We start from the raw sequence: 15,069 nt of genomic DNA, 5'->3' as shown, positions 1-15,069 counted from the left end.
ATGAAATGTAATAAAACAAAAAAGTAGTTTGTTCTTCTTTACATTCTTTTCTTGTGTAGATAGATATCTGTGGGGGGAAAAAAACATATTAAGTAAAGACAGTAATGATGTAATGTTCATTCCTTTCCCAAGAACATTTGTGGAACCACACAGCCCAGCATGACCCATTGCTGGGCTGTGTGGTTCCACAAAGGCAGGCGGTCCAAAGTGGAATAGTGGTGTCAGTGGTCAGCACTTTGACACGCCTGCACTTGTGGAACCACACAGCCCAGCATGACCCATTGCTGGGCTGTGTGGTTCCACAAAGGCAGGCGGTCCAAAGTGGAATAGTGGTGTCAGTGGTCAGCACTTTGACACGCCTGCACTTGTGGAACCACACAGCCCAGCATGACCCATTGCTGGGCTGTGTGGTTCCACAAAGGCAGGCGGTCCAAAGTGGAATAGTGGTATCAGTGGTCAGCACTTTGACACGCCTGCACTTGTGGAACCACACAGTCCAGCATGACCCATTGCTGGGCTGTGTGGTTCAACAAGGGCAGGCGGTCCAAAGTTTCTTGAATATATACATTGAAACATTGCTTTACTCACCTTGGTACGCACAACACGAACTATGCCGTCCACTTCAATTTTCCACCCAATCCTATGAATAAGCCAAAAACAAACACTAGTGAATAGTAAATTCACACAACAGTGAAAGCCTATTGTACACCAATACAAAAAGGATTTTTTGATTAAAAAAAAAGTGGTATCAGAATAGCTCTTTGGCCCATCATACATGTAGCCACAAGGAGCTTTCATCCGTTACCACACGCGCCCGCATACATGCCCGCGCATGCATGCCTAGACATAAAGCTCCTTGGTAGTACCCGGTCACGGGTGGGGGAGCCCAACACAAATATAAAACAATAGTAAGGAAAAAAAAACTAATGGGAGGGGGAGAAAGGGATACATGAAAACATAACAGTAAATAAAACAATACGACCGGGCTTATGGTGGTTGTCTATCCGGATCCTCTTCTTTCTCCTGATGGGGCGTCGATGCCCTGGGCGGCTGGGGAGTGTGTTGACTGTGTTGACTTGGCCTCTGTGCCCATGCGGGTGTAGATGTTGCGGCCGGTGTTGGTGGTGGAGGCATCTGGTGGGTGGGGTACATCCCTGTATATCCTTGGTACAGCTGTGACCGTCTATACCAGGATGGTGGTGGAGGAAGGGAAGGAGGCGTCCATGTGGCTTGTGATGGCGGAAGTGGTGGATCACCAGCGTGTTGATGAGCTGGCTCTGGGAGCTTATCGTACATCATCTGCAGTGTGGTTGCGATGATCTGTTGGCTGGATGCCGAATGTCGTTGGCTCTCCGACATGTTGTCAGTGCTGTGTGCCAGGCATGATGTGTTCTCCACCAGCCGGTTGATGGATGTGGCCAGAACGTGAAGGATGTCCATAGTCTCCCTGTGATCTTCTCGTCTGGTCTTTTGCATTTCGGCCGTGCTGTCGTCATGAGCCTTTTGCATTTCAACCAGACTGTTTGCAATCTTCTCTATTGTCTTCTCAATGGCGTCCAGTCTGGTTTCAACGACATTCGTGTAAGTATCCTGGCGGGAAGTAATGTGGGATGCCAGGGTGTGTACCCTCTGAACATTTGAGGGATCCTGCCCTTCCTGTACGTCGGCCACCAATTGCATTTGTGCAGCTGAAAAGAAAATTAGAAATTATTATACACATTCATACATTTGTTTGAAGGCTCACAATTCGATATTTACTTACACAGGGATGTAGAAACAGCAGGCTGCTGCACTTCCACCTCGTCATCCTCTGACGAATCCTGTAGGAGATCCGGCCTGTAGAAGTGACCAATCCCCGATGCAAGTCCTCTGCTGGTCTGTGGCACCTCTGTTTGCAATAGAAAATAAAAATTAAAGTTAATAAACTATACCAAACTGGTGCACCCACCCACCACCCCCCCAAAAAGTAAATACAAACCTTCTCCATCCTGAGGTGCCGCTGCTCCAGGAGCCTCGCTTATCCTCAATTCTGGAGACTTTTCAAGGGTCCGGCTGGATACTTCTGCACGGCTGTCTTCAAACCCAAGAAAAGTCTCATCCGTTAACTCAGTAGACTCAAACAAGTCGGGTGATGGGTCCACAAGGGTAGTGTCTTGTTGAGGCTCTTCGGTCACAGTCCCAGAGCTCCTGGAGAGATGAGCTGGTGATGGCCTTCGTGCAGGAGCTGTAGTTTGGCGCCCATCTGGTGGTGTGGTCGCCGACGGTGTCTGGCACACAGGTGACGTTCTGCGCGCTGATGTCTGGCGCGCAGGTGATGGTCTGCGCGCTGACGACGTCTGGTGCGCAGGTGACTTTCTGCGCGATGGCGATGTGTGGAGCGCGGGTGATGGTCTGCGCGCTCCCGATGCTTGCTGCGCAGGTGATGGTTAGCGCGCTGCTGTCGATGCCTGCTGCGCAGGTAATGGTCCACGTGCTGGCGATGTCCTGCGTGCAGGTGATGTCCTCTGGGCAGGCATGTCTGTGGGGAAAAAAAAACACATTAGCAAATAAAAAAAATAAAAAAATAAGATTTAGAACAGCTTATCTGAATGTATTCTTACCATCAGGCCTCCTTTTGGACTGCTTGTCTCCCGCCGTCTTCCGTCTTCTGGGCGGTTCTTCCTCCTCGGGAAAGCCAGCAGGACGGATAGAGTCCACACCTCCGCGAACTCCTTCGACCATGGCAGGGTTCATGCGCCTTTTAATAACGTTCTCCCAGGGTAGCCACTTCAGATTGAGAGCCGGACCACCTCCCGTAGCTGTCTCATCTCGGCGCTGAATCCCCATCTTCTTCTTGGTCTGTCTGCGGCAATCACTATACCGCTTCATGCAGTTTCTGGTGCTCCGGCGGTTTCCAGATACTGCAGTGACTTGTCTCGCGATGGCATCCCAAATGTTTCGCTTGGTCTTAGCTGCTGTGGACTGTGCCCTTGGTCCATACAGAACGTCGTAGGACCTGTCGACGCCATCCACTAGGGCACAGTTTTCCGCCTCAGTGTATCTGGGTCCACGCGGCTTCTTCGGTCCTGCATCTTCACCAGAGGCTTCCTCCTCCGACTGCTCCTCTGGCTGGCTTCTTGCCTTTAGGGATTAAAAAAACAAAACATGCATTTACTAAGATCGGTATGTACCTGTGAGTGTCAGTATCCCTGGCAATGCGCAAAGATACCTGTAGGTGTTCATGGCAGTGCGCAAACTAGGGTGTGTCAAGTTGAATGCTATTGTGTCTGCAGGTGTTGTCAGTATTTACCTGTCTAGGCTTTTTCTTTTTCTTTGACTTCTCCATTTGGTCCCTTGACGACCGTGGCTGGTCACTGCATGCCTGGTCGGTCGTATCCTCCTCCTGGGTCGGCTCCCACTCCTCGTTGCTATGCAGGGAAAGTTCTTCTGAGGGGTGGGGGGAATGGGGGGATCGGGCCGCTTGTCTCTGGACATCTCTGTTGCAAAAAGAAAAAATATATATTTTTACAAATTTAACACACATTACAAAATTACATGCAACCACACGTCATGCTGCTGGGACCCTAGTTCTCAAGCAGGACCAAATACACATAAAAAAAAAAAACAGCCAAATAAGACAAAACCCCCGTACAAGCATCCCTGCACATACTGGAGGTCAACAATGGCTGACACACACACAAAATGGCTGACACACACAAAATGGCTGACACACACAGTCACCCCAAACAAGCCAAAAAGCATCCCTGCACATGCTGGAGGTACACCAGTGCTAAAATAGGATCAAAAAAACATGTTTGGCAAACAAACGACATGACATGTCGACCGCATGGCCGACACAAATTTGCTCCAAGTCACCCCAAACAAGCCAAAAAGCATCCCTGCACATGCTGGAGGTACACCAGTGCTAAAATAGGATCAAAAAAACATGTTTGGCAAACAAACGACATGGCATGTCGACCGCATGGCCGACACAAACTTGCTCCAAGTCACCCCAAACAAGCCAAAAAGCATCCCTGCACATTCTGGAGGTACACCAGTGCTAAAATAGGAGCAAAAAAACACGTTTGGCAAACAAACGACATGACATGTCGACTGCATGGCTGACAAACTTGCTCCAAGTCACCCCAAACAAGCCAAAAAGCATCCCTGCACATTCTGGAGGTACACCAGTGCTAAAATAGGAGCAAAAAAACATGTTTGGCAAACAAACAACATGGCATGTCGACCGCATGGCCGACACAAACTTGCTCCAAGTCACCCCAAACAAGTCAAAAAGCATCCCTGCACATGCTGGAGGTACACCAGTGCTAAAATAGGAGCAAACAAACCTGTTTTAGCAAACAAACGACATCACATGTCGACCACATTGATACCGACACGCACTAAAATCACCCCAAACAAGACAACAAACATCCCTGCACATGCTGGAGGTACACCAATGCAAAAGCATGACCCAAAAAGTCATTTGAGTCAGTTCTGGATACAGGACGAGCTCCATGAAATAATTTCATAAATAAAGAAAATAAGCATTTTAAGCACTGTCCAGAGCGGAAACAACTGTAAATTTTGCACCAACTTGTAGCCTTTGGTTATCAGAGTACTTGGACCTTTTTTCTAAGCACTGAATATAAGTCAATGAGATGGCAGGATGGAGATCCAAAGTGCCTTCTAACAACCATGACTATGCATAATGGTGGCCGCTATATCGACCAGCCATCAACAATCACACTGGATAACATGCAGATATAATTCACAGGAATTTATAGGTTAACCTGACTTGTGTATTATAGTAGTGTTAAAAAGTGCTCTATTTGTCTTTATACGTTTATCTATATTCTCAGAATGTCCCGTTGTAGAATAACTGAATGACATGCTGACAAGGTCAACAGATTACACTATTTAATTAAAAGCATTTGGTAGTAAAAAAAAAAATGAAAAAGAAAAAAATTCCCCAGCAAAGCTCTGCATAACTGAACGTCTGAAAAAAAAAAAACATTTACAATTCTTAGAAAGTAAAAAACTGAACCTTCAGCATCCAATATAATATTTTCATGAGACATTGGGGTATATTTACTAAGATTCGTAATTGTCGGGATTTGGAGGGAGATTAAATACAAATGACATCGAATGTGTGAATTTGCAACTTTTTGAATTTCTTACGCCTCATTTACTATGCTGTCGTTTTCTGCATTTTCGCATTTTCCGATGTCGATGTCATTCGTAATTTCGGGCAGTGTTTTACGGGAGTGATTAGTAAAACACTGCCGAACTTAACACAATGAATCCCGGCCGGATCTGTGAGATCCGTGCAGGGCTTCATTGTGTACCTTAAAAGAAGTGTATAAAGTGTTAAAAATCCTGAAAAAAATCGCGTGGGGTCCCCCCTCCTAAGCATAACCAGCCTCGGCTCTTTGAGCCGATCCTGGTTATAAAAATACGGGGGGGGGGGGATTGACAGGGGTTCCCCCATATTTTAACAACCAGCACTGGGCTCTGCGCCTGGTCCTGGTGCAAATAATACGGGGGACAAAAGACGTAGGGGTCCCCTGTATTTTTAACACCAGCACCGGCTCCACTAGTCAGAGAGATAATGCCACAGCCGGGGGACACTTTAATATTGGTCCCTGCGGACCTGGCATTAAATCACCAACTAGTCACACATGGCCGGGGTACCCTGGAGGAGTGGGGACCCCTTAAATCAAGGGTCCCCCCTCCAGCCACCCAAGGACCAGGGGTGAAGCCCGAGGCTGTCCCCCCATCCAAGGGCAGCGGATGGGGGGCTGATAGCCTTTTGTGTAAAAAAAGAATATTGTTTTATGTAGCAGAACTACAAGTCCCAGCAAGCCTCCCCCGCAAGCTGGTACTTGGAGAACCACGAGTACCAGCATGTGGTTAAAAAACGGGCCCACTGGTACCTGTAGTTCTACCACAAAAAAATACCCAAATAAAAACAAAACACAGACACCTAGAGGTTAAGTGGGGTCACTCTTGTGGTTGGCCCCACTTAACCTTGCGGTCTACCGCAGACCGCAAAGTTCCCACCATTGGATACAATGGAGCGCCTCTGCGCTATAATGTATCTACAGTGCGCCGCCTGACTGACAGTTCAGGCACGCACTGCCAATCAGGAGAGTGCAATGACGTGGCGCTCCCAGATTGGCTGAAGGGACCCTCTTTGACAGCAGTCACGGGGTGTCCCGCCAGTCGGGGAAAGGGGATCCATGTGTAAACATGGATCCCCTTTCAGTGCGTGGATCGTGTATTCCGTTTTTTTATTTTACCAAGTCCCTGGATTATAACTGTTAAGAAGAGGACCGATCTACCCCGGATTCTTTGTAAGTATAATTTTATTTACAGGTACCCCTGGATTCTACTGGACAAGGGGACCGACTGCTTCGTGTCAACATAGGTAAGCATGTATGTATGTAAGTGTGCATGCATGTTTAATAAACTTTTACTTTTAAGGTGTCTGTGTTTTGTTTTTATTTGGGTATTTTTTTTGTAGTAGAACTACAGGTACCAGCGGGCCTGTTTTTTCCCTGCATGATGTTACTTGTAGTTCTCCAAGTACCAGCTTGCAGGGGAGGCTTGCTGGGACTTGTAGTTCTGCTACAAAAAACAATATTATTTTTTTTACACAAAACGCTATCAGCCCCCCATCCGCCGCCCTTAGATGGGGGGGACAGCCTCGGGATTCACCCCTGTTCCTTGGGTGGCTGAAGTAGGGGGACCCCTTGATTTAAGGGGTCCTCACTCCTCCAGGGTACCCCGGCCAGGGGTGACTAGTTGGTGATTTAATGCCAGGGTCGCAGGGACCAATATAAAAGTGTCCCCCGGCTGTGGCATTATCTCTCTGACTAGTGGAGCCCGGTGCTGGTGTTAAAAATACGGGGGATCCCTACGTCTTTTGTCCTCCGTATTTTTTACACCAGGACCAGGTGCAGAGCCTGGTGCTGGTTGTTAAAATATGGGGGAACCCTGTCAATTTTCCCCCCGTATTTTTACAACCAGGACCGGCTCAAAGAGCCCGAGGCTGGTTATGCTTAGGAGGGGGGACCCCACGCAATTTTTTTTCATGATTTTTAACTCTTTCACACCCCTTCCCACTGATAAACATGCACGGATCTCACGGATCCGTGCATGCCTATCAGAACACGGTAAAAAAAAGCAGGTCTATTTGAAAACTGCTTTTTTTTACAATTTGTATTTTTTCACGGCAGTGTTTGGCTATTGCCGGCAGTGATTGTGAATTCGAATTTTTAGTAAATTACCGAGTTGTATAAAATAACAGGCGTGTTTGACCGATGGTTTATTCATTCGTATTTTTTTTCTTTGCCTTCAAAAAAAATACGAATGCCCTCATCACTGCCGAGATTTGAGTTTAGTAAATTCCCGAGATGACACTTTGATGAAAAAACAAAAACTCGGTCAAAATCGGGAGCTTAGTGAATATACCCCATTGTGTATTCAGGAGGCACGTGGTGTCAATTGCAAAGCTTGTTCCTGCTAAACTATTCCCCTCTCCCAGCAACCACACAGCGAGGGATTATATCATTATACATTCACACTGCCTTTTATAACAAGAAGAACTAATTTTATGCCCATTCTGATAAACCACTAATGACGTATGAAATCTGAAAAGTTAGGATTAGAATATAACCCTTTGAACTACATTTCACAAGCTATACCTTACCAATACCATATTATAGGTAAATCCCGTTACTGCAACAACTGTTATTTTTTTCAGGGCTTCCAATGCTAATACTGTTAGCAAATTCAAATGGGGTCTATCAACATGGAAGATCCCAGAAGGCTAAACACAGCATTGTGTGGGGGCTGCAGATACCACTGCCCTGTGCAGACAACAAATATTTCATTTTACATCGTACTTGCCTACTTTTGAAAAAGCATTTCAGTGAGATTGTGAAAGTAAGACATATCAGTGCGGGCTCGTACTGTTACATCTGAGAGGCGTGTCATGAAAATTACTTACATCCAAATGTAAATGAGCCCCAAAGTTAGCAAGATCTACTTGCTGAAGAAAAGACACTGATATTTTGAAGTATTTCTTTGTGTATTGTGTATTACATAAGGTTCCATATACTGTAAGTGGCCACGAGAAACCTTATTTAAAATGCATGTAGCCTTAGGGATCATTGTGCCTTATAACCAATACAGGTAAATGGCGCTAATGATCCCATTTGTATGAATCGCTGATTTCTTTTCTTTTTTTTGTCAGGGAGATTGAGGGACTATTCAGGAAGCCATGGAGATTGCTACTATTTCAGGTAGTCTCCGGCAGAATGAGGAAGGGTAGTCAACTATGTTATACACCTAATTGTTTATAATTTTTTTAAGTGCTTTGAAAGTAAATAGGGGAATGCTAATATGGATGAATAATAACTAAGCCAGCTGTATAATGAAACTGGTTAGCAAATGCTACCAAGACTGGGCCATTCCTCTGCATCGAAACAATCAATAATGATCACGTTCTACCAGCTGCCTATTCTCCAGTCTAGAGGCGGATGGGGACACCAACCCCTAAAGTACAGCTTGTTTTGCACATATATACAGTATGTATACATATATGAATAATGTCTGGGCATGCCCCAATTTGTTTTTACAGTGACAAAGCATAAGTCAATGCAAAGACAATAAAGAATCCGGGTTCTGTTCTAAAAATATTCACTATTTGAATTTTCTAAATGATGTTTAATTTGTAATAAAAGAAAAAGGCAATGTAGTATTGTTGTTAAATATACTGCATCGCTTGAAAAACTTATGTATGTTTGACTTCAATAAGTGGCCAAGATACGAGTTAACAACTGTTTTTAGACAAATAACATGTGGTTATTGTGAAATGTTCACCATTGCAGTACTTGTGTTGCCTCACATGTTAATAATACATCCATTCATTCTAATAGCCTGCCATGTAATTTAACAACTGGTCCTGTGTAAGAGTCATTTTTCTGTCTGTGTAGCCTACTATGATAATACTGTAGCTATTTACACTTTTATTGCTTCCCAACCACCATCCCCCATGAAACCACTTTCATTCATACTGCGCTCTGTATCATACTGGGACTTTTCAAACAGAGTATAAAATACTGGTACACAGAAAAGGTACTGCGTGCAGCTGGCTATTTTTGTACTACTGTTTACATTGTTTCATTGTTAATATTACATTCCCTACCTGTTGTAACCATTTTTAATTCCTCTTTATTCGCCTTACAATATTTATCAACAACACAATAACCGTTGGTGTTTACCACATTTCTAACTCGCTGTTCTAATACAGATTTCACATGCACTGCTATGTCTAGTCAAAGGAAATAATATAGCTAACCATTTTCGGTTAGCTGCCTGTCGTAACATTTATACTCCATTAGGCAATATCAATACAGTTTAGCATCTATAAACCATCAATTAAGTATTATTCTTATTATTAGTTGGGTTAGTGCAGCACAGTTAAAATGGTTCTCTCTCTCTCTCTCTCTCTTGTCCCCTAACTGCTGCTATTTGATAATATATCATTATTCGTAGCATGTATGCAATTTTACACCCAACAACACGTCAATTACAAATCTGAATTCTCATAGCACTAGTGACAGATCTTGATTAATGCCCAGACATGTCTGTTTGCAATAATAGTTCAACTATCTATCACAAACAGATTCCCATACAACTTGTGTGAGCTCATTATGTTTTTGGGAATCTGTTTGCATGACACATTAAGGGATAACTTATCTGTGACGATGTGTACATTGTTACAAATTCTCATAGCCCTAGTAACAAATCTTAATTAACTTGCACCTGTCTTGTCTGTTTGCAATAATAGTTCAACTATCTGTAAAAATATACAATCATAATAAGGATACACAATCCTTAAATCAGCTCTTAATTAAAGCAAATGGATTGTCTGTTTGCAATAATAGTTCAACTATCTGTAATAATAAAGATTACAGTTCTAGTGCTATATCTTAATTAACACAACTGGCTTGTCTGTGTGCAATAATAGTTTACCTATCTGTCACAAACAGATTCCCATACATCTTGTGTGAGCTCATTATGTGTGCAAAAATAATGCTAAATAAGTTTAATCCACTTTTAAACACATCTGTATTCGACGCATAAAACTTATCAAAGCCGCTATAACTCCCTGGGTTTAATACGGTGTAATACGCATTCTTCATATGCTTTTTTCAGTTAGCCGACCGTCGTAACACGACGCTTCTTTTATTCGCAGGCATAGCAGAATACACTTTTATAGATATCACACTCGAATCCAATAAACAGCATTCATAGCTTGCATGCTTATTTTATAAATTAATTGGAAATAACATTTACTGTTGCAACTAAGCGTTAACAACACACAAATCAATTGGAAATAATATACACTGATGCAACATCTAAGAGTTAATACACAGGAGGCATTCATAGCTTGCATGCTTATTTTATAAAACAATTGGAAAATAGGATTTTAATACTTACCGGTAAATCCTTTTCTCTTAGTCCGTCGAGGATGCTGGGGACTCCATAAGGACCATGGGGTATAGACGGGATCCGCAGAAGACATGGGCACACTACAAGACTTTGAATGGGTGTGAACTGGCTCCTCCCTCTATGCCCCTCCTCCAGACCTCAGTTAGAAAACTGTGCCCAGGGAGACGGACATTTCCAGGAAAGAATTTATTGTTTAAACACGGTGAGTGTCACACCAGCTCACACCACGAATATACCGCAGAATGTGGTATTCAAAAGAATACCAGCCAACGGCATGAAAAATACACAGCCACATGCTGAGAGAATATGTAACACAACCAGTGTGTCAACACAACCAATATAAGGACACCGCCTGCCATGGCATGCACAACATCAGTAACAGCCTGACAGAAAAGAAACACCACAAGAGTGTAACCATAACCAATTACTGCAGACACAGTATGCACTGGGATGGGCGCCCAGCATCCTCTACAGACTAAGAGAAAAGGATTTACTGGTAGGTATTAAAATCCTATTTTCTCCTACGTCCTAGAGGATGCTGGGGACTCCATAAGGACCTTGGGGTTTATACCAAAGCTCCAGACCGGGCGGGAGATTGCAGACGACTCTGCAGCACCGATTGAGCAACATGAGGACCCCATCAGCCAGGGTATCAAACTTGTAGAGCTTAGCAAAAGTGTTTGAACCCGACCAAGTATCCGCTCTGCAAAAATGAATCGCCGAGACTCCTCGGGCACCCGCCCAAGAAAACCCACTTTCCAAGTAGAATGGGTCACCACCGAATTCGGTAACAGCAATCCAGCCGTAGAACGAGCATGCCGAATCGGATCACAGATCTAGCATGTAACCGACTACAGAGACGCAGGCGCCCCAATCACGCTGGGAGCATACCGGACAAACAGAGCCTCTGTTTCCGCAATCTGAGCCAAATTGGCGACATAAATATTCAAAGCTCTGACTACATCGAGAGACCTTGAATCAGCCCACGTAACCACAGGCATCAAATAGGCTGGTTCTGCGAAACACCTAAACCACTGTTGGCAGAACTATTATCTGAGTTCTCAATATCACTCTATCTACCTGGAAGATCAAACAGGGGCTCTTGTGAGACCCAGCCGCCACTTGCGACACCCGCCTTGCGGACGCCAAAGCCAAAAGCATGACCACTCTCCAAGAGAGAAAATTTTAACACAACCTTTCAGAAAGGTTCCAATCATTGTGACACAAGAAACTCAACACCACGTCAAGATTCCACGGTGTCAATGGGGGCACAAACGGAGGTTGGATGTGCAGTACTCCTTCCACGAAGGTCCGAACTTCCGGAAAGGTCGCCAATACTTTCTTGAAAGAAAATTAATAAGGCCAAAACCGCTGTAGAAAGGAGCCTAACTTTCGGCCTGCACTCCGTAGTAGCCACCTTGGATTCACACCGAGACACATATTTTCTCCAAACACGGTGGTAAGGCTTTGCCGTTATCTTCTGTTCTAGCCTGAAGAAAAGTGGAAATGACTGCACTGGAAATACCCTTTCTGGCTAGGATATGGAGTTCAACCACCACGCCAAACGCATCCGCGGTAAGTCTTGATACACGCCCGGATCTTGCTGTAACAGTTCCTCACGTAGAGGAAGATGCCAGGGATCCGCTATGAGCAAATCTCGAAGAACTGGATACCAAGCCTTCCATGTTCAGACCGGAACAATGAGGATCACCTAAACCTTTGTTCGTCTTATGTTTATCACCTTCAGAAGAGTGAAAACGGAGGGGACACATAGACCGACTGAAAACATCCGAGGTGTCCCGAGGACGTCCACTGCTATAGCTTGAGTGTCCCCTGACCTGGAACAATATCCCTGAGATCTCTCGTTAAGGCGAGACACCAATACGTCGAATTGAGGCACCCCTCAAAGACCTGTCGCTTCAGTGAAACTTCTCGATGACGACTGTATATCTTCCGGATGGAGATCGCATCTGCAGAGGAATCTATTTCTCCGTCGTTCACATCCGGACCGAAGACTGCTAATATAGCGTTTACCAGTCCTTTCAACCAGCGGAAAACTTTTACGGCATCTGGCATTGCCGCTTTTCTCCATGTTCCGCCCTAGCGGCTTACTTATCAAGTCCTCCGACAGAGTTAACACGGCAGATCACAAAGCATATGTTCATTGAAAATAGCTCTTAATTCAAGAAAACTTATTGCAGACAAGCTTCCCACCTTGACCTTTTCCTCTGGAAATACTTCCCTTGCAAGGACTGCTGCCCAGTCTCGGAGATCTGCTTGCACGGACACCAGGATCTCATCCTGGATTCGAACCTTCTTCCCTCTAGGAGGTGAGAACTGAGCAGACACCACAGGAGCGATATCCTGGCCATTAGGATTATATCCTGGCGCCTGTGCAGGTGAGACCCGGATCACATTTCCAAATTGTTCTGTGAAAACCACTCTGGTCCTCGACCTGCTCACTGAAAAGCCTCTTAGGCCGCACCATCTTCTTCATCAACAGAATACATTGATGGATTGTCACTGCAAATCTGATCCGACTCTGGATCCTCAGACCTCTTTCCACAGGAAAACACAGAACTTCAACCGTTCAGTAACTACTCTGATACCCACCTCCGACAACTGCGTCGTTGGGAACAACAGCCATTCCCTGTGTTGAAGAACAGTCAGAGAGAAACGATGATTTGCACCACTCGTTTCTTGACCTCGCCTTAATCAGGAGAACGTCTCAGTACAGAATGACAATAGCTCTTAATATTGAAAGAACCCATCATACTGCCATCACTCCGGCGAAATGGCAAAGATAATCCTGGATACCAACCCAGGTAATCCGAATGCGGAGAAACACCATTTAACCCCTTTTCTACCTTTACGTGCTGGAGCTCTCTCTGAGAGAAAACATCCTGTAGGTCAACCACGTAAAGTGAAATCTTTTTTTTTTTTTTTTTTAGGGACAGCAGGACAATGCCCTGAACCTGACGCAACACTGGTATGGCGTCGCGTACTACCACCCCTTCCAGAGGGGAAATGGCAAGATCTATTTGAAAAATTAGTGAGGGGAAACATCTGTAAAAGCCAGAATGTCCCCCTTTGTATTCTATACTAGACTCACAGGTCCTAGTCCATTCCCGGACTGATTGAAAAGTAGTAGACGAGCACTCACCGGAGTAGGCTCCAGTCAGATAGACCCAGCGACATGCGGTGGATGTGGTAGAAACAGAAAACGACATCCACTTCTGCGAACCTAACAAGGCTGCAGAACTCTTACCTTTTCACCTTTCACTATCTGCACCGAAAGGGGAAAAAGAACGGTCTCGAACCGGTTCAAAAGATTGTAGCCCACGACAGGATGTGTCACCAACCGTTGTGAAGAAGTCTAACTCACAAAGTTAGATTTACCAGTAGTATCCGCCAAGACTGACTGAACAGAGGCATATCTCTCGGAGTCAGCCTCAGCATTCCCCCGGCCGCACCTCCTGTGTTCGCACTGTAGCCTGTCGCAATGTTATAGAGAAGAATCAACTTAAGAAACATCCCCTCACTTTTCAGGATAATACTATCGGATGCCTTTCCGAATATAAACACTCCCCCATGTGCATGTAATGCAAATAATTCCAAAGCATAGAAATAAAATATCACTTAGCTTCCTGTGTACGATCCTTTGTGACAGGGCCCGTGTCGACCAGGATTTGACATTCACAGTATTTTATCCACGGCGTGAAAAGAATAAACCTTCGGATTCCATGTGAGGATCTGAGACCAACTCATCACAGCCGACCTAGAGCTTTATCAACAGAGCGACCAGCACATGAGAAGGAATACATTAATTTCAACTTTCAGTATAAATCATAATATGAATATACCTAACGTAATAGACAAATACACACATATATATATATATATACACAATACGGGCGGTGTGCGGCACTCAGGCTGTCAAGGAAGAAATCACCACTGTCCAAACTTCTTCAACGTTTCAATTTTACTAAGAAAATTGTCATCAGGAACAATTGATGACAATTTTCTTAGTAAAATTGAAACGTTGAAGAAGTTTAGACAGTGGTGATTTCTTCCTTGTCAGCCTGAGTGCCGCACGCCGCCCGTATTGTATTTACCCCATTGGAAAGTGAAGGCACCAGGGAACTTTGAAACAGTTATTGGAGTGCCGGACCCTCTGCACTATATATATATATATATATATATATATATATATATATAACATACATATAAGCGGATTGTCCAGAACCGTCTGGTCCGTAGTGACATTAATGTGTTCTGAATGTGTATGACCATGTACCGAAATGCCCCAGTTGTGGATCTAACAGGAAACCTTATGGTCGACCGAAAACCTAGCATTCGTCGACAGCAGGGAATAGTAACCAGGCAAAATAACATTCTTGCGACCCCAAGGGGTCTGAGGGAAGTATACATAATTAATTTTAATAACACTCCCCCACATATACTACCATGTCTGTACTCGAGCTACAGGCCCATGGAACCGTACCATACATATACATATAAATAAATATACAGGTATAAGGCAGTTAGAGCATGTTAAATTACACC

At 44.5% G+C, this 15,069-nt stretch overlaps 1 protein-coding gene across 1 annotated transcript in view; it reads right to left on the bottom strand.

The window, feature by feature from the left end:
• The window catches only part of LOC135057421 (myb-related transcription factor, partner of profilin-like), a 29,717-nt gene extending 16,016 nt beyond the window's left edge, over positions 1-13,701 (bottom strand). The window contains exons 1-5 of the mRNA XM_063963313.1: positions 13,667-13,701; positions 3,290-3,476; positions 2,601-3,120; positions 1,979-2,074; positions 1,794-1,888 (exon numbers count right to left, since the gene is read on the bottom strand). Coding sequence (XP_063819383.1) covers positions 1,794-1,888; positions 1,979-2,074; positions 2,601-3,120; positions 3,290-3,476; positions 13,667-13,701 — 933 coding nt within the window. The remainder of the gene's footprint in view (positions 1-1,793; positions 1,889-1,978; positions 2,075-2,600; positions 3,121-3,289; positions 3,477-13,666) is intronic.
• Positions 13,702-15,069: the final 1,368 nt, after the last annotated feature.

Source organism: Pseudophryne corroboree, chromosome 3 (genome assembly GCF_028390025.1).
Source record: "Pseudophryne corroboree isolate aPseCor3 chromosome 3, aPseCor3.hap2, whole genome shotgun sequence".
Classification (NCBI taxonomy): domain Eukaryota; kingdom Metazoa; phylum Chordata; class Amphibia; order Anura; family Myobatrachidae; genus Pseudophryne; species Pseudophryne corroboree.
Note: the sequence above shows the minus strand (reverse complement) of the source record. Positions and strands in the feature narration are given on the sequence as shown.